Source organism: Amphibalanus amphitrite, unplaced genomic scaffold (assembly GCF_019059575.1).
Source record: "Amphibalanus amphitrite isolate SeventyFive unplaced genomic scaffold, NRLGWU_Aamphi_draft 000261F_arrow, whole genome shotgun sequence".
NCBI classification, from domain to species: Eukaryota; Metazoa; Arthropoda; class Thecostraca; order Balanomorpha; family Balanidae; genus Amphibalanus; species Amphibalanus amphitrite.
Window position 1 is genome coordinate 720,610 of NW_024881756.1, and position 26,385 is coordinate 746,994.

The 26,385-nt window shown below is 50.3% G+C and overlaps 4 protein-coding genes across 6 annotated transcripts; 3 read left to right on the forward strand and 1 right to left on the reverse strand.

Moving 5' to 3' along the window:
* The first annotated feature begins 620 nt into the window (after positions 1-620).
* Positions 621-14,939, forward strand: LOC122386765 (TBC1 domain family member 5 homolog B-like). Of its 3 annotated transcripts, none has more exons than XM_043376310.1 (15): positions 621-642; positions 1,364-1,464; positions 3,819-4,095; positions 4,885-5,055; positions 6,721-6,812; positions 7,382-7,441; positions 7,963-8,092; positions 8,374-8,510; positions 8,792-8,943; positions 9,308-9,414; positions 9,667-9,789; positions 10,136-10,262; positions 11,316-11,936; positions 13,458-13,595; positions 13,739-13,874. In XM_043376310.1, the coding sequence occupies exons 2-14, from the start codon at positions 1,385-1,387 to the stop codon at positions 13,553-13,555; spliced, it is 2,175 nt and encodes a 724-aa protein (XP_043232245.1). In that variant the 5' UTR covers positions 621-642; positions 1,364-1,384; the 3' UTR covers positions 13,556-13,595; positions 13,739-13,874. The 3 variants fall into 3 exon arrangements, with proteins under 3 accessions (XP_043232245.1, XP_043232246.1, XP_043232248.1); XM_043376311.1 differs by having other exon boundaries at positions 623-642; positions 11,316-11,503; positions 13,739-14,939; XM_043376313.1 differs by having other exon boundaries at positions 623-642; positions 11,316-11,503; positions 13,482-13,595; positions 13,739-14,939.
* Positions 14,940-15,395: 456 nt separating this feature from the next.
* On the forward strand, positions 15,396-18,169 carry LOC122386761 (testin-like). The gene is made up of 7 exons (XM_043376307.1): positions 15,396-15,613; positions 15,900-16,039; positions 16,291-16,364; positions 16,534-16,691; positions 17,326-17,434; positions 17,697-17,801; positions 18,158-18,169. Exons 1-7 carry the CDS (start codon positions 15,396-15,398, stop codon positions 18,167-18,169), a joined length of 816 nt encoding a protein of 271 aa, XP_043232242.1.
* Positions 18,170-18,819: 650 nt separating this feature from the next.
* Positions 18,820-20,129, forward strand: LOC122386728 (prickle planar cell polarity protein 3-A-like). The gene is made up of 3 exons (XM_043376222.1): positions 18,820-18,941; positions 19,226-19,489; positions 19,805-20,129. Exons 1-3 carry the CDS (start codon positions 18,852-18,854, stop codon positions 19,991-19,993), a joined length of 543 nt encoding a protein of 180 aa, XP_043232157.1. The 5' UTR covers positions 18,820-18,851; the 3' UTR covers positions 19,994-20,129.
* Positions 20,130-20,183: 54 nt separating this feature from the next.
* LOC122386727 (mediator of RNA polymerase II transcription subunit 30-like) lies at positions 20,184-25,550 on the reverse strand. Its single transcript, XM_043376220.1, has 6 exons — positions 25,498-25,550; positions 22,974-23,711; positions 21,784-22,052; positions 21,309-21,467; positions 21,067-21,168; positions 20,184-20,518 (listed from the first exon to the last, which is right to left on the reverse strand). The coding sequence occupies exons 2-6, from the start codon at positions 23,641-23,643 to the stop codon at positions 20,417-20,419; spliced, it is 1,302 nt and encodes a 433-aa protein (XP_043232155.1). The 5' UTR covers positions 23,644-23,711; positions 25,498-25,550; the 3' UTR covers positions 20,184-20,416.
* Positions 25,551-26,385: the final 835 nt, after the last annotated feature.

The following is a 26,385-nucleotide window of genomic DNA, read 5'->3' on the forward strand; positions in this document are numbered from 1 at the left end:
TTCCTTGGGCCACGCTTTTGCTGCCTGAAGCTTGGACTAGCATTCTCATGCCTATGCATATTTTCTACTTAGTTCTTACCCATGAGCTGTCTATGGCTATCATTTTAGGCCTGCGAGTATGACGTAGTGCAACACGTTGTGTGTGACGACGACACGACGATGTATGTGCATGAAACCAAGATTACCGTTTACTGAAATGCGTGAAACTGAGATTACTTTACTATTACCGAAATTTTTCGTATCTAAGTGTATATGGCAGCCTAGCATTTGCTTCCAAATTATGCCGAGAATGGCGCAGCTAATACATTATGTCATTGACCCCGCGTTCGATGTCTCTCGGACGGCAAAGATTCTACGCCGTTCGGCCAATCACGTTCCATAACAGCAGCCGAGCCCCCGCTGACCTTGAATGGGATTGGCCGGACGACGTAGAATCTTCGCCGTCCGAGAGACATCGAACGCGGGGTCAATTTCATCTAGGGGCGGCGAATGTTTTTCTTCACGAGTTGAGTCAGAGTGTGATTTTGACGGTGGAAAATTTGCGAGAAATTTTGTCAATTTAAGTTTATTCATCAAAATATTTTTCGCCACAATCTGTGGCCTTTGCTTACTATTATAGATTGAGCCTTTGTCTGAGCTGAAGTAAGCTGAACCGGGCCTTGGGGTGCTGAGGCGTAGCAACCTCAACCAACCTAAGCCATGTAATGAGAAAGTCTGATGCAAACTGCGAAGTGCATCCAGTCAGGATAGATATTCCTCTTTTTTCCTTTTTGAAATTGGCACCATAAATTCATGTCATTCTTAAGCTAAAAAGAATAAATGAGGTGATGTATTACAGCCTCACACTCACAGACAGGCTTTCAGTGCTAATCCGTACCTACTGCTCCTCTGTGTAACCCTCAATATCATCCTTAAATTACAAGTTAACCCTAAGATGAGGGTAAGAAAACACACTTCTCATGCTCAAAGTTCAAGTTTCAACCCTTTTGCTTGTTTTGGTCTGCAGTTTCCACTGGACCTTTCAGCTTGAAAGTTATTCTGGGACGCTGATCGGAACTGTGTCCCTTATAGCATTAAGCATTCTGTTTGAAAGAGTGTTGTAATCTATTGTTTTTTAACACAACTGTTTTATTTGAAATTGTTTTAACGGACTTTCACTGGGTAGTGGGTAAAAGTTATTGTTGGTGGTACTCCGACTTGTATTGAAAAGTCTTTGATGGGGCACACAGACTATTAAGACATGACTCTTCAGTCTCACTTAACAACTGTTTTCTAAGCTAACAGATGAAAATATTGTAAATGTTACAACTAATAATACCAAAGTTACAAGTGCCTAATGAAAATGAGTAACTTTATTTTTCAGGTATAGCTGATTGAAAAGAACATGGCAGCAAGGCAAGAAGAGCCAGGACAAAGAAGACAAGCATCTCCTGCTTGGGCAAGAGATGCTTCTACAAAATATCTGTAAGACCTATTTGTCTCCTGCTGCTCATTGGCTGTATAATTTGGGGAAGCCTAGGCAGCTGGCAGCAGGCAGGGTGGGGATAATTATTGATATGACTTTTTGTAATTCGGGCTACAGCTTGGCTGACTTTGAAATTAATTGTTCTACTACTATATTTGAAACATTCTGAATTGTTGGTGTTAACAGCTATTCTTCAGTTTTCACATTTTCTGCTCAACTAACACTTTGTTCTGTCCTTTTTTGAAACCTCCAGGTTCTGGTTAAACTAGTTCTTTTCTAATCCCAACTGTCTGAAGGGAGGGTAGCTTCATGGATGATATAACACTGGATTGGTGTCTCGTGGAAATTAACATTGGGATCCGCGACATTGGGATCAGGCCTGCCATCTAGCGAGAGAATTATCGTAAGTTAGGAGCAAGCCGAGTGAACGCCATCTCTCAGCATTATGACACACGTGGGTGTGGTGTGTTAGTTGGCTTGAAGTGCATATTCCCACGAGTTGGAGGTAATCTTACTGGACCTGAGACGACAAAAAACGTCTTAAATGCTTGAAAGCGAAAAACGTCAAGCAGTCTTTAGGTAATAACGAAAATAAAATGCGTAAGACGGTGTGTATTGAAACGCCCAGTCACATCGGCTTGTACGACCTTTTATATGGTCATTTACTCACAATGGTACAGCAGTTTGACAATATGTCACTTACATATTTGGTAGGTTCATTCCTTCTTCCCCGAATTACGCCCGATTTTCTTCATCTTAGTTAATGTTACGGCACGTGTCACGTGCCAACTTAGGGGTGTCGAAATTGTTCCACATAAAGTAACTCCGCAATGGCTGGGCCAATTACAGTAAAACTTCGTCAATAGTTAGGCACCCAGTGGCCAATGCATTTCCATGTGTCACTATGGGGGTGCTACTGCACGTGCGCACGTGCGGTGTGCCGCTTCCATATCTCAAGAACGGCTGGGCGGATAACACTCAAACTTGGTACACAAATGTCACATCGATGCTCGCACTGCATTGATCGGTGCTTACATTGGTGCAGAGCTGTTAGGAAAACGATGAAATGAGATGCGTGGTGTTTATGCCTTTCTTTTCCAGCAGCTGATTGATTCGCAACAGGAGATCCTTGTTTGCAAAGGCTTCGTCTCCCTTTTCCACCCCTTGTTTAAAATAGCATTAACAATGTACGAAGAAGATCACACATAAAAGTTGTTTTAGGCAGCTATCTTGGGCCAGGGCTGCGAAGTTGTAGTCAGAGCCAGCGGTTCTGTTCCGACTCGGAGTCGGTTGATTTTTAAAAGCTGTAGCCCGAGTATGATTCGAACGTCACCGAAAAGTCATCACTCCACAGACTTACCAGGGCTGCAGGCGGAGTCAGAGTCGGAGTCTGTGTGAATTGACAGTTCTGCCCGGAGGAGTCGGAGTCGATAATTGGATACCGGAATCGGAGTTGGAGCCAAAGTTACTGAAATTTCATCGACTACGCACCACTGCACCGGTTGGGTCCTTTTCATAGAGCGTCTTGAATGACATATTGAGCGGCAATGACGTTAGCAATTCCGTTTAAGTTTTTCATTAGACTTATAGATACTAGATAGTACTTACGTTCGTTTTGTTCTTTGATCGGACAATTTGTTTGATTTAGGCCAAGTAAAGACTCATGTGAAAAATAGCGAAAACAACACGTGCTGGCGAAGTCTCCAATAACTCCCTGTTTCACGATTTAATGAGGAAATAACATGGAACTGCTTATCTTATTACTGACCCTGCACATAAATCTATTAATTTCTTCGCTTTTACTGACATATAAAGACATAACCTTTTGAAAAATTGCACAACAAGCCTGCTACTACACCACACTCCCGTGTGTCACAATGCTAATCAGCGGCGTTCACTCGGTTTGCTCCTAACTTACGACAATTCTCCCGCTAGATGGCAGGCCTGAGCTCAATGTCGCCATAAACTGCGAAGACACCAATCCATTATTATCTCATCCATGGTAGCTTTTCATAGATCAGTAAATCATCCACCAGTTAAGTATTTGTTACTGCTGAAATATTCCTGACTGAAATCTGCCTTTTGATATTCCAAGAGGTGCAAAATGTTTAGGCCATCTGATTGATACATGCCTATTGTCTATCCTTCTCTATAGCTGAAAGTGATTCAAAAACAAAATTGATAGTGGAAAATGCAGGGTGGATTGTGACATCCCTGTGTACATCATTTGTAGGAATGTTTTCGATCAACCTCACTCCGTTTTTCTACGCCACTGGAGTCTTATGAGGACCGATTGGGCGGCACTGACACGTTATTCAGGCCATCACCGACCATCCCCCTCCTCCGTCCCCAGTCTGGAGTTTGAGCGGTACTTTTCTGGCGGCGCCGGGTCGTTCGGCGCGCTGCACGAGCAGGCGCTGCTGCGACAGCTGGCCGGCTGCGGTCTGCGCTCGCTGGCCTGGCGCCTCTTCCTGCAAGTGCTGCCGGTCGACCCCGCCAGCTGGGAACTGCTCACCAAGGAGCACAGACGGCTCTACAGCCTGGCCAAGACGACCTACAGTGATTACACGGATGTGAATGATACGCGGATCAGGTGTGAGGTGAACAATCCGCTTTCACATGACGAACAGGTGACTTGGAGTGCGATTCTGTCTGTGTGGGGAGACTGATGGGGCTTGGGATACTGGAATTACATTATTTCAGTTTTGTTAAAGGGACCCTCCGACCTTAACATTAGATTTGAGTTGAGATAGCCAAAATGGGGTCCCTGGCTCACAATTACCGGTTTCGGCACTCACAACATCGAGAAATGCCTTAAATCGGAAATATTGAATTTCAAAATTGCAGCATTTTGATTCAGAGGGGCTAATGCTTAGGAATACCCCTCTGAATGTGTGACGTAAGCGCAAATATCTAACGATTTTTAAATGTTTGACTAAAACGTTTTGTAGCACGCGGTGGTATATGCTATTTGCGCGCAACATCTGCCGCAAACGCCGCACTTCTAAAATAAAGTCGCTAGAAACAGCAGAGATCCCAAAAAAGTAAACAAAAGTAAAAGTCTAATATCTTGAAAACCGGTGAATATTTTTCGGTGAAATTTGGTAGATATTCGTTTTCGCTCTTTCTGAACCGAGCGACATCACTTTCATGCCAATTCATAAACTTTGTTGAAGGTGGGAGGGTCCCTTTAATGTCGATAAGTTTACCATACAATGTCAAGCAAAGATGTCTCGCTGTAATGACAGTCGCAGGAAATGGTTTTCTCAAATGACGCTCGCTCAAATGACGCTCGCTAAAGTCCTTCGCACCGGTGTTTACCGCTGCCTTCCACGTGCCCCCCCCCCGCGATGACTGCCGTCTTTCGCATTCCCCTCCACCCCACATCTTTCTCACCACCCCTTCCATCTCTCGTTCAGAGTCCGTGGCACCGTCTGTTCGAGCACGCCGACCTGCGCCGGGTGATTGAACAGGACGTGGTGCGCACCATGCCCGACGTGGCCCTCTTCCGGGACGAGCACGTGTGCCGCTGCATGACTGACGTTCTGTTCGTGTTCATGCAGAAGCACCCGGAGGTTGACTATGTGCAGGTAGGTGTGTAAGAGAGGGTGTGTGGACTGGAGGAGCGTGTTTGTGTGTAGGGGGGGGAGGAGGGGGAGGGAGTGATGGCGTCCGACAGGGAAGGGCTGGATGGGATGTGTATTGTGTAAGATCTGGTGGTGAGCATTGGCTTGGACACTGGTGCGTTTTCATGTGTTTATGAATTGAATGCTCATATGGGGTTGTCCAGTAAGTTTATGCGGGCTTTAGTGACGGTGTTCGTATTCGGGTATATATAAGTGTCTACAAGTCACAAGTCACAGGATGCGTAAAGATGTGGCGATTTAACGATTTGGGCTGCTCAGGGAAGTTTGAAGATTTGAGCGTTTTAGGGAGATGATAAGATTTGGGGGTCCCCAAATTGAGGACGCTTCGGCAGTTGGAGCTGAAATTACCGGTTTAGTGTGTTCTTTAACCCTCGCCCATGTAGGGGGGGGGTTGGTGCAACCCCCCCCCCCTGAGGTTTTTCGGAAATAGTGCAAAAACGGCGGCGCGCAGCGCCGCCAAATTTTGGGTACCTTATGGGGCAAACCTTGCGCATCTTTTGATAAAAAAATTTGACCGGGTCATGTCAGGTCACGGAGTTATGACGTCACAAAGGGAACAGCCTCCGGCCGGATTTTCACAAACTGAGTGCCAACGCCCGAGGTTTCCTGCCGGTGGTACGGAGATCGGTTGATGGATCGTGATGAAACTTCCCATGCATGTTGGGGCAAGTATTGGCTATCATATGGTATAAGAAACTTGACCAAGTCAGGTCAGGTCACGGAGCTATGACGTCACAAGAGGAACAGCGTCCGGTACTATTTTTGAAAAGCGCCCGAACCACTATTTTGCTAATTCTTGTCACCTCAATGGGAATATGCAGCAATATTAGCTTCTATAGGGAGCAAATGGACCTCCCAAATCCAAAAATACAATCAGATTTCAAAAATTTAAATTTTGATTTTTCGAATTTCTGCCGCCGACTGTGACCTTGCCGACTTCCGGCGCTCCCAACGCGCCATTTTTAGAGCTAGGGAAACGAAATACATACCAAACGATAGAGAATTGATCAAGGAACACGATAGTGAAGGTTTCAAGTCGATATCTCCCACCGTTTTGCCGCAATCGCCGCCGAAAGTTGAAAAAAGTCTATTTTTCCGAAAATTTGACCTTTGACCGGTCAAAAGTAGGCCAAATGTTGACCTAGGACCAAAAAATATACCACTAATCGCGAGATCTCGGCGAGAGCAATCCGTTGGTCTTTTCCGCTAAGCTCTACGACGCTCCGTTTTCAAACGCCAAGGGGGGGGGGGTCGCACCTGCATGGGCGAAGGTGGCAGATCGCCGTTTACGGGCGAGGGTTAAGCGGAATCTGTGACATTAAAAACTGGGTCAACCGGTTAGTATCACGATTAAAATGGGTCAATGTTACAACAGTCCGACATGCAGTGCACACTTCTCGTCATGGTTTGGCAGGTGACATAAATGCCAGCATGGACACTGTCAGATCGGGTACCATGTCGCGCTGTGCTGCCTGGTAATGTCACAGGCGCGAACGGACCTGCGTCACTCGATGAACCACGTGAATCGCACAACTGTATCGTGGATTTGCCTCGTGGCCCAGTTATGTCATTGTATGAGTAACGCCCGCTGTCCATCCTTTCGCACAGGGAATGCACGAGCTGCTGGCTCCCATCATCTACCTGCTGCGGAGAGAGTACAGCAACTTTGCCGATGTGCGAGCCGCTCATCGTGCCAACCAGTGAGTGGCTACCGAACAGTGTATGAGAGCTGTGTACGTAATCTGTCCAGGCTTCATTTCTGGTTTCCTAATGAACAACTTTGCTTACCGTTTAGCTGAGGGAGAATCGAAATTCTGGAAAGGTAGGGGATTTTATGGGCAAGACGTATTTGCTTTAAAACAGCGTGCGGCTGCCTTAGGTTAAAAGTTCAGGACACTTTCCGAAGCTGGCTATTGCGCGTTAACCTTTGACCTAGTACTACGTCCCGCTTGACACTGCTGATCCACTAATGCACGAATCAGATACAGTGCCCTGTGTTGGGATAAATCGGTTATCGGCCGCTGTTTTTTTCAGCTAACCGGCCGTCTTATCCGAACAGTTATCTAAATAACATCCTAGCGATGCACGTAGTACGCGTCTTAGGAGACAAATCTTCGCTATTATATCCATTTTTGCCTGCTGCTTATTACCCTATTCAATATTATGTCGTAAGGCATCCGGATGTACTGTGAATGCCTGCTTTCCCCTATGTTTCCCTTTACCAACACTACAATGCTCCCATACTAACAGCTGTCGTGTACCCTTTCAGCCCCACATTCGACCTTCTAGAAGTTCTACTGGACAAGGACTACGTAGAGCATGATGCCTTGTAAGTACTACCCCAGAGCATTGTTAAATGCTTTAGCGGGAAATATTGCAATCGCGAACAGTGAGCTGAGCGAGCATTGTGTCGTGGATCTCTTATCAATCTTGTAAATGGAGTTACGGCATTGTGACGTCACTAGTTTTTCGGTTATCCGGGTCACGGCGATACTCATCCGTACAGTTTTCCGTTTTTTTTTTTCCCTTCCAATGTTAGGGTTCGAGCATGGTTCGAGCTTTATAGGCAATGGTAGATGTTACAGGGAAAGACACTCAGTACATCCGGGTTTGTGACGATTGCTTAAGATATATTTTTATGTCTTGTTGAAAACGGTTTCATGCTTCGTGAACGGTATGTGTAGTGTGTTTGTGGAGGATTATGACATAAATATACGTTTTTACTGTATTTTGGTGTTGGTATTTGGTAATTACATTTCTTTTCGACGCTCAGCTGTCTTTGCCCTAACCCATTGTAATGCCACCTTGCCTTACACTATCCGCCTTCACCTGACCTGCCACCACGTCCAGTTACATGCTGGAGAAGCTGCTGAAGATGATGGACTGGAGTAGTTCGGTGAACCGTCGCCGCGAGTACGAGGAGATGCAGCGGGCGCCGCCGCCCGCGCCCGATCTCCTCCACCCGCCGCTCTTCGCCAAGGTACACTGCGCGACGGGAGGGTCGTGGGAAGGATGATTCATCAACGGTTCGACCCGCGACTAGTATAAAGCGAAAGCACGCTGCTTCATGGCTGCAGACTTTCATCAGTTGCATTTAGCGTATTTCATCCATCTTATAGCATCGAAACTGTCATAGTCGAATCAATATGATGCTCGCCTGTCTCGTGTCGTCTGTATGATGCTTCGTTCCTCGCCAGACTCCAATTGCTACATCCCCTTTCGACAATATCCCAATCGCTTCCCTCCGTGTCTGCCCCTCAGGACCGGGCCAGTCCTAGTGTGAACCAGTGGGGGCCGTCGCCGTGTAACCGCGCCGTGCGCCGTCACCTCTGTATGATCGACTACGACCTCTACCTGAAACTGGCCGAGCTGGGCGTGGAACCGCAGGTGTTTGGGCTGTGAGTTCTCACGCGCCGGGGAGTTAACGCCCGAGTGGCGCCGGGTGGGGCCGACGGCCGACCGATAACCGGTTCTGGCTCACGTGATTTATTGAATGTGGTTAATTGAAAGATTGATCAGAGGAGCTTCTGCGCATATTGATGACGTAGTACGTACATTTTTTCCGTATCTGAGATCTATGCAGACGTTGAAGTCAGTCAAGTTATGTCCTGCAGTGTGTAAGGCTTTGTTTCAAGCTAATGTTTCTCCCACCTGATCGCTATGTTTATGTGCCCGGCAGTAAGATGTTCCGACTGCTGTTTGGCCGCGAGTTTCGTCTCTCGGAGCTCTGCTCGGTGTGGGACGCCCTGTTGGCGGACAGCCACGCCACCAGCACGCTCGACCTGGTGCCTTACGTCTTCTGTGCCATCCTTATCTACAATCGGCGACAGAGTGAGGAAGCGAGGGATGGTATCGAGGGGGGGAGGGGGTCTAAGGGTGCATTGACTGGTGGGAGAAGGCTCATATGATGAAGGTTCGTGTTTCATCTCATACACCGGTGAAGGGTACCAAACCAGCAATTTTTTACGGATGAGCTGTTGATACCTAGGAATGGTTTATTATAAAGAGACATTATGAAGCCCGTTTACTGTGCATTGAGTGCCGTTTAGGATTAATCATGGACTACAAGTTCGAACTAATTATAATGCACTCGAGGATGCCATAGATAAGTCCTTGGGTTGTTCCTGTGCCTGCGATCCCCGAGCTCGTCGCCCTACCTCTGACTGCGCTGGTATCTCCGCGCCACCTGCCTCAGTTCTGGAGCGGGAAGGAATGGAGGCGCTGACGCTGCTGCTCAACCTGCCGCCCCTACCGGACATTGCTGGCTGCATCGCCTTCGCACTCCACATCCGGAACCCTCTGGTGGGTGCGAGCTGTGAACGCCCATTGTAGGCGCACCAATCAATGTCGGTGCTGCGTTGACGTTGACCTGCATTTTCTATTGACGGTGCTGCGTTGAGATTTGACCTTCATGGCGATAAGCTATCCAGACGTTTCCTACTAAAGTTGGGATCAAATAGTCTGCATATGTACTTATTGTGAAGATTCGATTAGTCGCGATTTATCACTTTTCCTGCAACTTTGAACCTTCAGTTATACCCCTTTCTGTCGCAGGATTATCCCAAGCCGAACAACTTTCCGCCCCCGCCGCCGGTGTCGCCCCGTAAGCCGGCCGCCTCCAAGATCCGGCTGCGTCGGCGGTCGGTGGAGCGGTCCAAATCCGCCGTCGGACAGCCGGTGAGTGCTGGTGGGAGGAACACGATGGGAGGGGAGAGGTAGGGGAAAAGACTGTCTTGGAATGAATGCTGGACAGTGGACTGAACGGGAGTCATTGAATGACGTGGCGTTTGGTTTCCATGCCTAAAACATTAAACGAGAAAGGTAAATGTGAAAGATGTCACTGCCAGGAGTCTTTGACTGCAGGATATGTGGAAGCCGATAAGATGTAGCGTGCGCATACGCCTGACCGCTGTCAATGACTGCTCATTCAGCTATCATTAGTTAAAGGCCCTCTTGTGTCATCTCTCCGCACAGTTCCGTTTTGTCCCCCATACTGTGACGACTCTATGTGTTATTCCCTCAGAAGTCTGAGAGCGGTAGCGGCTCGGTCAGCCCGGCTCGGCCCCGCAGTATGACCCAGCCGCCGCCAATGTCGGCGCCGGGCCGGACCGGCCTGGTCGGCCTGGCACGCAGTGGATCAGAGACCGTAGGTAAGAACTCGTGGCAGACACTACAGCCATAGCATGTGTATCTAGGAGCAGAGCTGCAAACCCGTAAGAAATTCGGCAGCATGCATTATTATATTGATTATGAATGATAATAAACTAGTATAACGCCTTTTGGGGCGACTAACGGAGCGAGCGAGAGGGTGGGCCTTGCACGTGCGAAATTGCGAGGGGGTACCTCCAACTGACTTGTGCACGGCACCCTACTAACCGGTCTCTAGCGATGTGCCAAATTTGAGCGCAATCGGCCCAGCCGTTCTTGAGATCTGGAAGTGACACCCTGCACGTGCGCACGTGCAAAATGGGTCCCGACTGACTTTTGCACGGCACCCTACTAACCGGTCCCTAACTTTGTACCAAATTTGAGCGCAATCGGTCGAGCCGTTCTCGAGATCTGGAAACCACCCCTGCACGTGCGCACGTGCAGCAGCACCCCAACTCTGGCACATGGATATGCATTGCGTAGTGAGTGCCTACCTACATGCCAACTTTCAGCGCAATCGGCTAAGTAGTTACCGAGATATTGCAACAATTACAAAACTGACCTCTCTTCGTTTTGCACGTGGCACGCGCATAAGGGGTCACCCACATGCATCGGGAATAGGCCAATATTTGGTAGAAGGAATGAAGCTACCCTACAAAAATTACCGCATGTAACTCGGTCAAGTGGTTGCTGAGATATAAGCCTCGCAAAAGCGTCCGCACGGCCGGCCGCTCATACCTCAGAAATTTCCGTTAATCTAAGGAAAGACTCCGCTCGCTTCTCTCGCTCCGTAATAAGCACTTTTCTGTGATTTCACTTGATAATTCTGCTATGAATTATGATTTTAGTTGCATTCATTCATTCATTCATTCATTCATTCATTCATTCATTCATTCATTCATTCAATCGTTCATCAGCCCATCTTCATTCAGCCTCTGGGAGCGCCTTACCTATACCTTATGTGTCCATATAAATCGCACTCGTTTTAAGCCCACCCAGACGCCAACTGTGGCATCAGCGGAATATCTGTGACGTCCTTTGTCTCCCTCTCACAGTGTCGCGGTCGGGGTCAGCCACCGTAGCGGCGGCGTCGGCGGATCTCGTGACGTATGGCCCGCCGCCCGTGGCCATGAAGGATGTGTCTGCACTGCGGGGAAAGCACGCCCTGCTAGCCTCGTCCGAGGCGTCTGCCTACGCAGTCATGGAGAGCAAACAGACGTCCACACCACCCGAGTGGAATCCGGTCAGTGAGAGAGAGCCTTTGCGCTGTGAGCGAAAGTCAGTGGAAAGTAAGAGCGAGTCCGTTCACAGTGAGAGTGAGCCTGTTCACAGTGGGAGCGAGCTTGTGCATAGTAAGAGCGAGTCTGCTCACAGTGAGAGGGATCCTACGCACAGTGAGAGCGAGCCTGCTCACTGTAAGAACGAGTCTGCCCACAGTAAGAGCGAACCTGCTCACAATGAGAGGGAGTCTGTCCATGCTGAGAGGGAGGCTGTGCTTAGTGAGACTGAGGCTGTGCATAGGGATCTCCGGTCTGTGCACAGCGGGAGCGCTGATCAAAGTGAGAGCGAGCCTGTTTCAGCCAAAAGCCAACTCACACACAGCCAGAGGGGATCCTGGCTAGTGTCTGCCATCTCCACATTGCGAGCCAGGCTACAAACAACAAGAACCGAGGCTGGTCAGTGGTGGCGTTTCCCACAAACGCAGCTTCTCGCTAGGGGTTGCGCAAAATGGCGTCGTCTATAACGTTCTATTGCTTCCAGAGAAAATTGCTAACAACTGCAGAATATGTACCACGGACTATGTCTGGTGCCTACAGATTTCAGATCGGTACCCACTAACACACGAGCAGTGTAGGCTCTAAAACGGCCACACATGCTTCTTTCCAGACTTCTGCTCTGAAGTAGTTGGGTTTCAGAGCCGTGTCGACTGTCATCTGTCGAGCGTAGTTGTATGTAGTGTAGCTACAGCTAGTCACAACGGTCTCATGAACTTAGCTAGAGGCAGCTAGAGCTATTGGGGCTGATATGCTACTCCAGAAAGCGCTCGTTCGCTCACCTAATCATCTATTTCTGAGGGAAGAAGCTATTCGTTCGATAATTGAGAATGGCTTTAAGTACCAAAATAGGCTAGCGCTTACCTTTTTTCATTTCTTGAAGTTGACAAATGTCTGGATTAATGATTAATCGAAATCTTTTGGCTTTTTTGCCTTACAGGACAGAAAGACGCTGCGAATGTTTTACCGAAAGTTGTGTCTGAGTGTACCGAACCTGAGGTGGTTCTAGTGGCTGCTCGGGAGGGAGTGTCCTTCGGTCGGTGACGCGTCCGGGGTCAGGTGACGGCCGAGGCCGACGTGTGACGTGCCCTGATGCGTGCTGACGTGTGACGTGACGTCAGGTGATGTGGGGTGATTCTTGTGCCAATGGTGATGGGTCGTCTTCGCGTTTTATCATGTTGAGGGGATTTTGGGTCTTCTTTGGGACGTTTTGTTCCGCTTTGAGAAGTTATTTGTATGTTGAGTTTCTGTCTCAGAGACCTCCACACTGTGCTATGATTTTCGTCTTACCAGTCTTCAATCTGTGATTACTGGCGTAATAGGCTGGTGTGTTGAATTTGGGCGTCTCACGCCGCTTTCTTCAAGAGTTCTAAGTTTCCTCTTTGGTCGGTTCCTGGCTGTTGGGCTGGTTGCTCGTGTAGCGCGTTGCTGTTCCATTTTCGTTGTGTGCGTGCTTTGCAGTGGTGTCCTCCAGTGGCAATATCGGGCGGAGATGTCGTGTGTGCATGCTTTCGGGTGACGGTGTGTGGCGCGCCGGGCCGCGGTAGCAAATACGGATGATATCTTTGATTTCATTTGCTTTTATGTTGAAGGCGGCCGCAATATCAAGGCGTCTGAACCTTGAACTAAATTATCCTAAGCGTCCCTGCTTTGACGAACTCCCAGGCATTAGAGTGATGTATTTCATGATTCGCCAGAGTACGTCTAATACGGTGTGTAATTTTTGACGTCTTGACTCGATCTTAATGTTAAATCGTAACGACTTTGTTTTAAGGTGTTTATTACAAAAGATGTTTTGCAACGTTTGGGGGTCTTTGTTGCAGACGTTAGGTAATTATCTTGTGTTTCATAGTTTAATAATTGCATTTCATTGCAGACTTAAACCACATCATGTTGCAGAGTTTAACCGGCCATGTGTTCCAGGGTCTGACGGGGATGCCGTGCAAGGTGCGGCGGGCGGTGCTGCGCCAGACACTCTGTGTCGAGACCATGGACCGGCTGCTGCAGAACAAGGAAGTTGATCTAAGGACGCTCAGAGAACTAGTCAACGTTCAAAAACAGGTCAGTGTCCAACTTCTCCAAAGTTCACGGAATGATGCCAACACGATCAGCATTTATCTCCATATCTCATGAGTTTTCTGTAAGCTGTAATTGCGAATCGCCAGCCAGCTATGGAACTTTGACGTCGCGCTGCGTTTCCGCAGCTGCTGCGCGACCTGTGGCCGTTTGGCGGCGGCTGGAGCCCGCAGCCGCAGTGTCCGCGTCAGCCGCCGGACGGGACCAGTGACGAGGAGTCTGCGCCGCCGTCCCTATCCACCCCGGTCCCGGAGGACCTCTACCCGCCCTCCACTGCTGATATTGTGGAGGAAGTTACACCGGAGGACGGCTCGGCACCCGTCTCCAACGGCCTGCCCGCAGTTGAAGTGTCGCCCGCGTACGACACTTTGGCTGTGGATGTGGCCAACCTGAGTATGTCGGAGGCCGCCGAACAGCGGTGAGCGGTGGGCTGTGGACGGACAGATCCTGTGATAGACACAGAGTGATGTGCAGGGCTGTGCCCCGGACCAGAATGGCAACCGACGAACTTAGTGAAGCTTACATATTCTTGGACACATCCGTAATAATTATTCTTGCCGGTGTCGTGACAAGTGGTGTCGCCAAAACGACGTCTCCCGGCCGGCGCGATATGACCAACTGACTGGTGGCTCACAGAACTTTGGCCAGTCGGTGTGATTGTGTTCTTCAGGCCAGTACTGCAATTGCTCAGCCCGCTGTGGCTGCTACTGGGGCCGATATCGCGGTAATGCGTGGGTTTGTGATAGTGTATGGAGGCTGTGGACGCTACGTATGCGCTGCATTGTTAGCCATGCCAGGCTGCTGAGCGATGAACGCTTTCCTTCCGTTCTGCTTCCCAGATCTGAACACGGCTACATGATAGCGAGTGACATGTGCGGTCCTCTCCGACTTGTGTGTGTGTCTGCTGTGACGTGTGCCATAGTGTACGTCGGGTGGCTGTTTTACGTTTGTACCTCCCGTGTATCTCATTTGGATCCCGTCTCAGGTATCCGGGGCTCCAGAAGTGCTTATAGTTCTTTTATCAGCCGGATCATTCCATTGTTGTATGCTGCATGTCAGATCTTCAAGTACAAGTATATTTAGTTATGCATAGGCCACTGTACCGGGCTGCGCCTTTCTTGGTTCAACGATCATATCAACGAATTATAGCCAGTTCCTTGTGTAATAGCTTGATTTTTATTGAATCATATTGGGGCATTCCGAACTATACTTATGTGATTAATTCCTTTTACGGGACTTTAAACGAATCTTACGATGCTTATTTATCACAATGCATTACTGTGGTTTTACGTACACGTCAAATAATAAAGCAAATGGTGAACAACGCAACAGCTTGGAATTATTCTACATTACTGGACCAAAATGCGCGACTGCGAAAGAACAAAGGTCAAGCTACAATATCAAAATATGTGACTTTGAGGGAGGAAGTTAAGACTTTTTAAACATGGAGGTAGAATCTGCAGCAGGGCACGTGAACTGTAGGCTCTGTGAGTTGTGTGGATTTGTTTCGGATTTGTTCCTTTCTGTCGTTTCTGTCCTTTCTGTTCAAGTGATAAAGATGCTGGATCGAAGGGTCTGAAGGGTCTACGTAAATATGCTTAATCGTAGACTCATCGACGCTTTAGCGGTGCACTTATTTTCAATTTAATCTTCTAATTGCTGCAATTGAAACTAGCCTGCGTATTTCCTTGTATCGCTAAGCCATGCAATGTGACTTCACCGACTTCGGACAGCATGCCCTGACTTCGGCCAGCTGAGCGCCTTCCAACAGCCGGCGCCGGCGCGATGCTGAGCACGCTGGGCAGCTGGCCTAGCGTGGCCGGGCCCGGCCGGACCAGCAGCGCCGCGCTGTACCAGCAGGGAGCGCCGGCCAGCGCCGCCGTCCTGACCCAGCGCTCGGCTGGCGGCAGCGGCCCGCCGCGACTCTGTCATGAACTGGGACAGGGTGCGCCCTGCCTTCGGTGTGGACCCGCCTGTCCCGGCTTCGACCTGCACTACTGGAGGTAAGAGACGGGCCTGACAAGATCCAGACGCTTTGATTCAATTTACTATACCTGGGAACGCGCCTATAACAGTCTTCATGTCATCTGTCAAATATTTTTTGCTGAGGCTGCGGTATAGCCGCAGGAATGATTTGCAGCGTTGTCCGATGGTGAAAGCTCCCACAACACTCCAGTTAGAATGGTACTCTTGGCCGTAGCTATAGCGGTGGTCCTGCCCTTTTGGCCCAGTAGCCGCCTGATGAGCCGTGAGTCTGATTGTGGCTGACTCGTGCCGTGTTTTGTGGAGGAAGGCCTGTCGCCACTGCAGCTGCAGCGCCGCGGAGCACGGCGTCCATCAGGACGAGACGGCCGGAGCAGCTCAGGCCCGGCAGCTGCTGGACTCGGGACGACCGCCGCCGCACCCCTACACGGCCGTCAACAGTCGCGGTGAGTGGCCAGGGAGGTTAGAGGACAGAACTTTCTTAGGTCAGCTCAGGTTATTTTGGATGAAAGGTCCACACAGGTCACATGAAATGTCATATGTATGACCGTTAGATGAGTGCCGGTATTGTGACATGGTTATCGATAATTCGAAGTTGTGCTGTGTGTCTGCTATAGTCCAGATCTTGTAGTGACTGAAGCGAGCTGAATTGACCCGTGCCGGGCGCTGACGCCAACTGATTCCGACTCGTTTGCAGGCGGACGGTACGGCGGCGTGTCCTCGGAGCCGACCCAGCTGGAGTGGGTGCCGCCCGGCGTGGCTCCTGACCTGGTACGTGGCTGTGAAATGTACCGGCCGTGCGACTTATCCTGGTGAATGAAGCTCAACTAGCTGTTATGCCGTCCTGACCATGTGAGTCGTTTTGTGATCGTGTATCTTGTGATGAACTCTTGTGCCGAACTCTGACCCGATGCCATGCTCGGTGTGCGTTTGGTCGCAGGCGGAGCGGTACCTGAGTTACCTGCCGCCCGGGCGGATACCGGTACGGGGTACCAGCGGCGCCGTACTCCGTCAGCGCAGCCTACAGACCCAGCTGCCGCCGCAGGACCTCGACCTCAGCCGGTGGCACCTCCAGTCCGGCGGACCGGAGGCCCAGAGGTCAGTGGGAGGGAGCTCAGAGATCAGTGGGGGAGCGGGAGCTGAGGTCAGTGGGAGGGAGCTCGGAGGTCATTCTAAGGACCTCGACCTCATCCGGTGGCAGACCGGTGTCCACCAAAGTGCCAATGGTTCAAAGGGCTAAGCGATCTGTTGAAGATCCGAGGGGGGTCCAGAGTTTTGTCAGAAAGCTCAAAGATCAATTAGTGGGCTCAAGAACCAGAACGTTGTCTAGTGGTATCATATGTCGGAGTGTGACAGAGAACATAAGGTCATTGAGAGGGCGTGAGGTCGGTGAAAGGGCTCATTAGCCAGCTTGATGGGTAAAGTCAGCCGGAGGGCGAAGCGCAATGGGCAAGACTTTTGAACATTCTGGAGTCGGAGGGTGTAGTGGGAATGGTCAAAGGCTAGTTTGCGGTTATGGGACCAAAATGGTGTATCCAGATTTCAGAGGGGGCTCGAGAGGGAAAGTCAAGGACATTTAGGTCAGTCATCTTGGCTTTATTTGAAGTTCAGCTATGAAAAGTGTCTTGTGTGTTAGAACACGTTCTACTTAAATTAAGAAATCACGATTCTCATTGCGGCTTGCGTCATTCGCCAACTTCTGTTCTGTGATTTGAGCATGTGTTCATCGCAGGATGCAGTCCTACGTGCAAGATGTCAGACAGAACGCCGTTGGCCAGGGCATCGTCTGCGAGTTTCCTCCTAACGGGCCCTACCAGCGCGGCTTCATGCCGAATAACGCAGTAAGTAGCGCACCGTGCACGCTGTAACGTGCCAGCACTTATCCATGATAAAGGTATAATAGCTAAGACGAAAGACGATGACATAAAGTCGTGCCTTGCAGTGATACAACCAGTAAATTGGACATATTTCTCGAATAATGTACTACTTTATACAGTATCACGAATGTAATTGCTAGGTGAGCTCAAATGTAGCTTCTGAGTCGTGCCAGAGACCGACCTACCCATGGGTGCCGATCTGACAGCTCGCCGTGTTCCCGTGCAGTGGAGTCCGCCGTCGGCCGGGGCGGCCCAGTGGCGCGGCGGTCCGCCGGCCTCCGTCTGCCAGCCGCTCCTGCAGGGTGGCGAGCCCACCTACTTCGCCAGTATGGTGAGCGGGCAGCCGTCAGCACAGCAGCAGCTACATAACTGGCAGTCTCAGCAGCAACAGCAGTGGGTACAGCAGCAACCACAACAGCAGCAGCGGCAGTGGCAGCAGTCGCCGCAGCAGCAGTGGCAGCAGCAGCAGCAACAGCGCAGACGGGTGTCCAGTAAGTGTTGAGTCCGATGCGGGCTTGAGCTTGCAATGTCATCCATCTTGCCTTGCATCATTCACAAGCCGGTTTAGGAATAAGCTTGCTGTCAAGTGTTGACTGCTGAAGTCGACTAACAAGTCACAAAACGGTAGCAGGTTGATATTCTCTATCGTCGTTCATCCATCAGTCATCGAGGCGTTTCCGTTTTCAGACGGCGGTATAGCCGCTGGTCTTCTGCCGTCGACAGCCCAGTGGGGTCCCCAGGAGCCTCCGCCGTCGCCACAGGGACCGCAGGACTCGGCCGGGCCCGGTCCTAGTCTTCATTTTTCCGGGAGTTTCACGGCAGAGCCGGAATCGGTCAGGTCAGTCTCATTCTTTGCACGAGTCGGCGGGTGAATGGAGTCGCTCACAAAATATGTGGGTACAAGACGGAGCTCGAGTTGCTATGCGTGTAATTAACATTACAGCACATTCGGTCCTTGGAGATAGAACCTGTAGAGTTTGCCACAATTAGTTACCTATCCCTCACTCCTTGTCCCACGCTGACTCCTCCCTCTGTCCCGTCCGTCACTAGGTGGCCCAGCTCCTCGGTCCACCGCTCTCCGTCGCCGTCGCCGCGCGCTCCGTTCCGCAGTATGGGCGGCACCAGCGGCGGTCTGTGCCGCGCGCCGGTCACAATCACCGGTGACCAGCCGTTCCGCGGTCTGCAGAGCGTGCCGCCGGCGCCCGAGGGCTCTGTGCGGCCGGTCAGCGCCCGCAGAGCTCGCTCGGTGGGCCGGCCGGCGGCCGCCTCCAGTCCCAGTCTGGCGGCGGCCGGCGGCTCGGCCCCGGCGCTGGCGGCGCCGCCCGACCGGCCGGTCTGGGACACGCACCGGCGCTGGTGCTGCCACCACTGCCGCGCCGCCATGCAGCCCGGCGATGTCGCCGTGTTTGCCGAACGGGCCGGCGCCAACAAGTGCTGGCACCCGCAGTGTTTCGTCTGCGCCACCTGCCAGGTGAGGACCCGGACGGGAAAGGAAAACAACTGGGCTCAGACGTGATTAAAAAGATGAAACGGTTCGGTGACATCTTACAACTGACTATGTAGAGTCTGTACCAATCTCATGTCTTCGACGAGATCCAAAGAAGAATTGGTGGAATCTGTGGGGACATTTTAATCCTGCGAACCCTCGCCCATACTATCTGTTGCCCAGCCTCCGCTGCACCTTTGGATTTTTCTTTTGTGCACAAGTCTGTGAAACTCGCCGCTAGCTGATCCCTGCTTCTCCGCACGCCTCAGGAGTTGCTGGTGGACCTGATCTACTTCTACAAGTCTGGCCAGGTGTTTTGCGGGCGCCATTACGCCGAGCGGCAGCGACTGAGTCGGTGTCCCGCCTGCGACGAGCTGATCTTCTCCCAGCAGTATACGGAGGCGGGCGGCCAGCACTGGCATACGCGGCACTTTTGCTGCGCGGCCTGCTGTCAGCCGCTGGCCGGCCAGCAGTACGTGCTCAGAGGGGAGCGGCCGCACTGCCTCGACTGCTACCGGCAGCACTACGGAAAGGTACGGACATAATAGCACTGCCTCGACTGCTACTGACAGCACTACCGTAGTGCTGCCGGTATTCCGTACCTTTCCGTAACGGAAAGGTACGGACATTATAACAGTCGACTGCGTTTGACAATACGTCTACGAAAGGCACGGATTACAGGAGCAATACGGCATCATTTGATACACTGACAGCAATGAGAAAGGACACAACGCACATTCACTCAACTATTTGTTCGAAATTTCCTTGCTCGTCTTCTACTTACTTACGGACATTTGTTATTTCTTATGTCAGCGCCTGACATGCAAATTGTGTCTCCTGCCGGGCAGGTATGTGTGACCTGTTCCCGAGGTATCGCGCCCTCCGACCAGCGGATCAGCCTGGGCGACGAGCTGTTTTGGCACGCCACCGCCGAGTGTTTCCACTGCTACACGTGCCGAGCCGGCCTGGTCAGTGCGCCCTTCATCTGTGCTAGTAACAAGGTGTTCTGCAGCGACGCCTGCGCACGGTCGTTCTGAAACTGCCGGGCGCAGGCGGTGGAGCGCGGCGTTTGTCATGCCATGATGTTGTATGCCGAGTGTGTAGGTGTGTGTGATCACAGCGTTGAAACCAAACATGCTTCGCCCAATGTGTTCGTCCTGCATTGGTCCTTATTTTTCGCCTACACGAAACTTATTTTTAATGTATAACAATGCGTATTGTATCATGTACGCGATGAACATGTGTATTCATATATGCAGTCACTTGTACAAATACATGGCATACAAAATGTAACAGATGACCATGCCCCTTTTGAAAGGATATCCACCCAAACACGCTGAAATTGGCTTGTCACAGCGGACCAGAATGATAAATGGGAGATCTCTCCACTTGCCGTTGAGAACGTGGCCCATTAACGCGACCGTCTGGCAGTCCACTCAGCTGGAGAACCTGACGAAGTCCTAGGTGGGGTGTCGCATGGCCAGCATGGTGTTGACGTCCCACACGATGTTCCGCAGCTGGTCAATTACTTCCTTCAGGTAGCGGCTGCGCAGCTGCACGTGCTGTGAACAGGAGGGAGGGGGCAGGTGATGTCACTTCCTTCAGGTAGCGGCTGCGCAGCTGGACGTGCTGTGAACAGGAGGGAGGGGGCAGGTGATGTCACTTCCTTCAGGTAGCGGCTGCGCAGCTGGACGTGCTGTGAACAGGAGGGAGGGGGCAGGTGATGTCACTTCCTTCAGGTAGCGGCTGCGCAGAAAAAGTTAGATCAAAACACTTGTTTATTAATAATTTCGAGCACAGCTCTTCATCAGAATACAAAGCTAAAAATGTCACGATAAAAATCCAATCTTTGAATTATTAATAAACAAGTGTTTTGATCTAACTTTTTCAAACTAACGAGGGTAAAGTCATTAATCATTAATCAAAATTGCGTAAAATTTATTGGAAATATTGTCATCAGCAACATTGACCTGTTTTCTTACATCACGATCTCGTAAATCAGCAATCGCCGCCCTCCCCCTCCCTCTTCCCGCCCCCTTCCTGAACAAGTGAGTATAGAGAGTGCCTCAGTCTCACAAACCTCGCCTCCCTCAGTCGGTCTCAGTCTCACCTCCTTCATCTCATTATACTCTTCCGTGGCCTGGCGGCACAGCTCCGACTGTTTCTTGTCCTCCAGCTTACTGTCCGGCTCGTCCTTGTACGGAATCAGACCCTGCGGCGCCAAACAGACCGTCATTGGCCATCATTCAGCAGCACTCTGGTAAACAAACTGACAGTCTTGTAGCAAATTCACACAGCCTCCCCCCGTCCTCCCTGCCTTAGCACTAAGACCAGCAGAGGCGCTTTACTCACCTCAACGGGCGTGAACTCGAAGCTGGCGCAGCACTCTGAGATGCGCTCGTGGTAGACGCGCAGTCGCCGAAACTGGACGCGGATGTACTCGAGCAGCTGTTTGATTTTGTTCTGCTTGTCGGCACTGTTGGTCATCCCCTGCGGCGTGCCGTTGGGCGGCTGTGGGCGACGGTGTGTGGTCAGAGACAGGACCGGGAGCTGGACAGGGAAGATGGCATCGCGGGGCGATACACTGTCCATCAACAATGAAGAACGAAGGCATATGAACAGTGGAATTGGAAGCAATTATGTTCGACATGCTCAATGGAATGCATATTTTGAAGAGCGTTTCATACTGACATCCGTCAATATGGCTAGCCGAGCACACTCCTATTCAATTATCAATTCATATCATATTACCAGTATTCATGCAAGCCAAAATCCAAACACAACCACAGGGCCGGCCCCACGCCCAGAGCCATTCACACGTCCGTACCTGATGCATTTTGAGGACATTGAAGAGCTCCTGACAGCGGCTGACCAGCTCCAGAAGGTGCTCCTGCGCGTAGCGGCACAGCGTCGCCACGTTGTAGTCGCGCTGCTGCTGCTGCTGCTGCTGCTGCTGTTGCTGTGTTTGCTGCTGCTGTACTTGTTGCTGCTGCTGCTGCTGCTGCTGTGAGGTCATGACCGACACCTGCGCCTGTGTCGGAGTGGCGGTCGGTACCACGGCCTGCTGCTGACTCATTGAGATGGAGCCGCCGGCCGCTGCGACGACACGCGGTGCGGCGTCAGCGCACGGCACAGGGCACAGACTACAGGGTATATCACGGACATCACGGCTTGGGATATGCCGTTGTGACAATTACTGGATGCCGTTGTGACAATTACTGGATAATGCAGGAAACGGCATTAACATTGCCCAACATTTTCTACGAAAGTAAATTCAAATGAAGGTGTAACTGGACAAGAGACAAACATAAATATGGATAAAACTTTCTTATTACATCGAGAAGTTGCCATTCATTTTCGATGTACCTAAGGTTGTTATTCATCAGTTGCATTGAAAATCACAAGCAAAATCTTATTACTTGACCATACGTAATAACCACACAGGAAACACAGGGCAATTGCAGCAAGGCCAGGACAGCATGCAGCGAGCGCAATGTTACCATATCAACGCATGACAAGAGTGCGGGTGAACAACGCCTTCATACCGTGAGGTGACCCGTGCCAGCACAGCCGGAAGCCAGCCACCGTATCACCCAGAGGTCACAGTGCAGTGGCGAGCACGCTGAGGACGAGGGGTCAGGCGCTGGTGACGCAGATTATACACATAAGGCGTGCCAATGGCAGTGCAGGTGTCATATCATAGTGGTGAGGTCACATCAAACAGGCAGACAACACGGAGCATGGCAGTCCTGCAGGGGGCATGCGATTTGACCGCCCGTTAGGGAAGTACAGCTCACAAAAGCTCGTGTCGAACCAATGCCATAGAGTGGAAACATCAAGTCACATGCGATGGGTGACGGCCAACAACCTCAGGGTACCACACACAGACATGCATCAGCCCTCGCACCAGCGTTGTGTCAGGCAGGCAGTGCACGCCAGTACCCCGTGCAGTGGTGAGAGGGACGTTGACAGCCCGATGCCGGTGGCAAACAGGCAGGACTCGGGTGAGATGGTTACCGGAGGTCATCATGGTCTGCGTGGGCAGGCTGGCCTGCTGCTGGTGCAGAGCTGAGTACGCCTGCTGCCCCTGCTGCTGCTGCTGTTGCTGTTGCTGTTGCTGCTGCTGCTGCTGCATGGCGAACTGCGCCTGCATCTGATGCTGCTGCATCGACTGACTGAACTGCGGCTGCGGACTCGGGAAGCCCTGCATCGGCGCGAAGCCGCCCTGCTGCTGCGGCTGCGGCTGCTGTTGCTGCTGCTGGAAGCCGGCCTGCTGGTAGTGGTGCTGGTACGGACCGGCCGGTCCCGGGAACCCCGCCGGCGAGACGCTCATCTGCGGGCGCGCGGCCGCCACCGACTGCGAGTAGACCGGAGACTGGGCGCCATACGAGCTGCTCATGTACGACGAGGCCAGGCTGTAGGCGCCGCCGCCGCCGCCCGACTGCGAGTAGGCCGGCGGGTTGGGGTAGCCGCCGGGCGCGGCCTGCGACAGGCCCGGCTGGCTGCTCGGGTAGCCAGAGTACGAGGTCACCTGGCCGCCGAACGAGCCGCCCTCGCCCGGCTGGCTGGTGAAGGCGCCCACACCGCCCGGCTGCGGCGCCGCCGGCTGCTGCTGCTGCTGCTGCATCATGTACGAGTTGTTCTGGCTGATGCCGCCGCCGCCCATGCCCGGGAACTGACCGGCCATCGCTGCAGGCTATCCGGTGCCTGGTACTAATCACTGAGAACCGAGTGACCTGTGATGGAGGATCTGACCTGCAGGGAGCAGCACAAGCAGCAATGATCAATTGTTTTACATACACTTTTCATTCTGTTTCAAAATAAGAATTGATAATTTGAATCAGCAAAGAACCAGCTTGGTCAATCAGATATCCATTCAAACAGTTGAGCTATATAAAAAACTGCATTGCATAGATTTTTGCTTCTATATGAAGGAGGATAATACAGCATGATTAAATGATTTTACACACAAAAAATGTTCAACAAGTGACACAAAAACATACTTGGCAAGAGGATTTTTTACACAGCCTCAGATTTCCTTGGCTGATAACCATGCAGCAACAGCAAATGAAATTCGAAATAGCCTGACACCAAACAGCTAATTCCACAAAACAAAGTTGAGAGAGGGGTGTTTGGGTAAAAAAAAAAAATGTAGCATGTAGCATGATAAGAGGTAGCCTTTCAAAATAATCACTATATCTCCAGCCAAGCCTTATACCAATCACCAGATGCATGACCTGACTGCTCCTTAATCAGGATAGAGAATGTTCAGTTGGTATAAATAGGTAGCAGTTTGGTTGGGCACTTGGAACATTGGACAAACAACTTCTCTGGTTTCTAGGCGAATCAAGATCAATAGGTACATCAAGTCTAAGAAAAGCTAACAGATGATGTTAGCCTAGCTGTGTTAAGTGGCCCATCATCCAGCCATGAATAAGGCATGACTTTGCCACCATCAAGGAAGAAAAATACATTTCAATTAATGTTTCATTCCTTGTTTCTTTCCAATCCAAATATTTACTTTAAAATCACAGAGCAACATTGGTAGAATCAAGGCCTAACAGCCTCATCTGTGAATTTCCCAGGTGAAACTTAAAAGTCTCACAAAATTCTGCATTTGTCAGGCCAAGGTCCTAGCCTAACCTTAACTGACCTGACCTACAGTACTGTTATTGACTAACAATGTCATGTCATCAAACAGTTCAGTTGTTTATCCTAGCACCAGAAGCCCTCAAAAACATGTAGCAGGAAAATAAAAGCAGATGGTATGAAAAAGCAAACAACATGGAACAGGCAGAAATGTGGTTGGCAGCAGAAGCTGTGGTCCATTAAAATGTTAGAGGGCTTGCAAGTCTCTCATCCAACACAATTGTGCCCAGATGAAAGTTGAAACAGAACAGGGACAATATAATGAGTCCTATTTTGACAAGACCACTGGAAGCTCTTACAATTATTTGCAGCTTTTGAATATGTAGGTAGGGGAATGATCACTTCAAAAAGCCAATGGTTGGTAAGTATTTATATTTGATAGGTGCCACCCCACCAGCAGTCTGGGTGCCAGGCAGGCCCAGGAGGGCCTGTCAGCCCTGTTGCGAGTGGCGACTTGTGCATAAATAAGCTACAATGGAAGCTTGTCAAAAATGTTTTACATTAATATTGATAGTGTATGTATTACTGGATTATTGCACTTCACTGACTAAGCAGTGCCTGGCTCTTTTCACTTTTGTGTTAGGTAACTTTATTTTTTTCAAAGTGGTGCCAAATTGTCTGAATTAGAGAAAGCGTTACTGTAGTCACGCACTAAGCAGCCACCATAATATATTCGGGAATGAAGCCCCATCAGGAATGCCAAATATCCTTATTTTCATTTTATGAATATCGATGAGTGACAATATGGGAATGCTTGAATTAAAGGTTAGAAATAGGGAATTCAAATTGAAATATGAAGGCGATAGCAATTGAGGATTAGGTAAAAGTCACCGTCACTTATTGCAGTGATAATCTAGCTAGATACAGGTTCAAAATGAAAATATAACCAAACTATATCATTTCATTTCAAAATATCCAATCAATTTCAGAGTATCTACACCACCCCACACACACCACCAATTTACACACTGCCGGCAAAACAGCGACAGATAGTGCGCGCATTGCCAAAAGCAAGGCCCTATATACCAGGTAGGGTCGTCCGGCGATTCTACCTGATCGTGACGTCAGCTCGTGACGTCATCTGGGGGCACGTCTTGAAGTCCCGTTTAAGTCCTATGCAAATGGGCGATTTTTGAAGCGCTGTAGAACAAATTCTGCTAAAGCTAGCACAAAACTAAGTGCATCATCGGAAAGCCGAGACATTTTTCTTTGAATTATCTAAGAAGTGTTTTCCACTAAACCCATTAGTTTTTCCAAAAATGCGTAAAAAAAACTCCCATGCCTCCGCAGCCTCCCTTCCGCCGGCCGGCACGCCGTCGCGGTAGTGTAGTGGTTAGGATCTTGCGCCGTAATCCAAAGATCGTGCGTTCGAATCTAGGCGGGTCGTACTTAAATCGAAATTGCAAGCAGAATAGTGTTTTCTTGATAAATCACTTATATTACAGCTAGAACCGTCATAAAACTATCGAAAACAATTGAATGAAACCCTTAATATAGAATACACTCTAATAAAACAAATTCAAATATGGCGGCCGTTGCGTCAGGCTCACCCCGACTCCGCCCCTTCGTGTGACGTCATCTGTGCTTGGACACACAGGGAGATAGGGGACGACATGGGCCTGGCCAAAGTGGTGACACTTTTTGGTGGTGGCAAGGAATATGGCAGCAAAATCAGCAGCCTATTTGTGACATGCGGCACAGCATGCATCAGCGTTGACTAGTGCCGCCATCTATTGAGTAAGATTGGAACTTCACGATTCTCCACATTTATTGAGCTTAG

What these genes read in the sequence shown, in the direction of transcription:
- LOC122386765 (XM_043376310.1), top strand. Translation starts at nt 1,385, where the DNA reads ATGGCAGCAAGGCAAGAAGAGCCAGGACAAAGAAGACAAGCATCTCCT. An exon ending in TACGTAGAGCATGATGCCTT is followed by an intron (nt 7,442 to 7,962) that starts GTAAGTACTACC and finishes CACCACGTCCAG; the next exon opens with TTACATGCTGGAGAAGCTGC. An exon ending in TATCTACAATCGGCGACAGA is followed by an intron (nt 8,944 to 9,307) that starts GTGAGGAAGCGA and finishes CACCTGCCTCAG; the next exon opens with TTCTGGAGCGGGAAGGAATG.
- LOC122386761 (XM_043376307.1), top strand. Translation starts at nt 15,396, where the DNA reads ATGCTGAGCACGCTGGGCAGCTGGCCTAGCGTGGCCGGGCCCGGCCGG. An exon ending in CCGGCGTGGCTCCTGACCTG is followed by an intron (nt 16,365 to 16,533) that starts GTACGTGGCTGT and finishes GTTTGGTCGCAG; the next exon opens with GCGGAGCGGTACCTGAGTTA. An exon ending in GGCGGACCGGAGGCCCAGAG is followed by an intron (nt 16,692 to 17,325) that starts GTCAGTGGGAGG and finishes TGTTCATCGCAG; the next exon opens with GATGCAGTCCTACGTGCAAG.
- LOC122386728 (XM_043376222.1), top strand. Translation starts at nt 18,852, where the DNA reads ATGCAGCCCGGCGATGTCGCCGTGTTTGCCGAACGGGCCGGCGCCAAC. An exon ending in TCGTCTGCGCCACCTGCCAG is followed by an intron (nt 18,942 to 19,225) that starts GTGAGGACCCGG and finishes CGCACGCCTCAG; the next exon opens with GAGTTGCTGGTGGACCTGAT. An exon ending in ACCGGCAGCACTACGGAAAG is followed by an intron (nt 19,490 to 19,804) that starts GTACGGACATAA and finishes CCTGCCGGGCAG; the next exon opens with GTATGTGTGACCTGTTCCCG.
- LOC122386727 (XM_043376220.1), bottom strand. Translation starts at nt 23,643, where the DNA reads ATGGCCGGTCAGTTCCCGGGCATGGGCGGCGGCGGCATCAGCCAGAAC. An exon ending in ATGTCCTCAAAATGCATCAG is followed by an intron (nt 21,468 to 21,783) that starts GTACGGACGTGT and finishes CGTCGCCCACAG; the next exon opens with CCGCCCAACGGCACGCCGCA. An exon ending in TCGAGTTCACGCCCGTTGAG is followed by an intron (nt 21,169 to 21,308) that starts GTGAGTAAAGCG and finishes TTGGCGCCGCAG; the next exon opens with GGTCTGATTCCGTACAAGGA.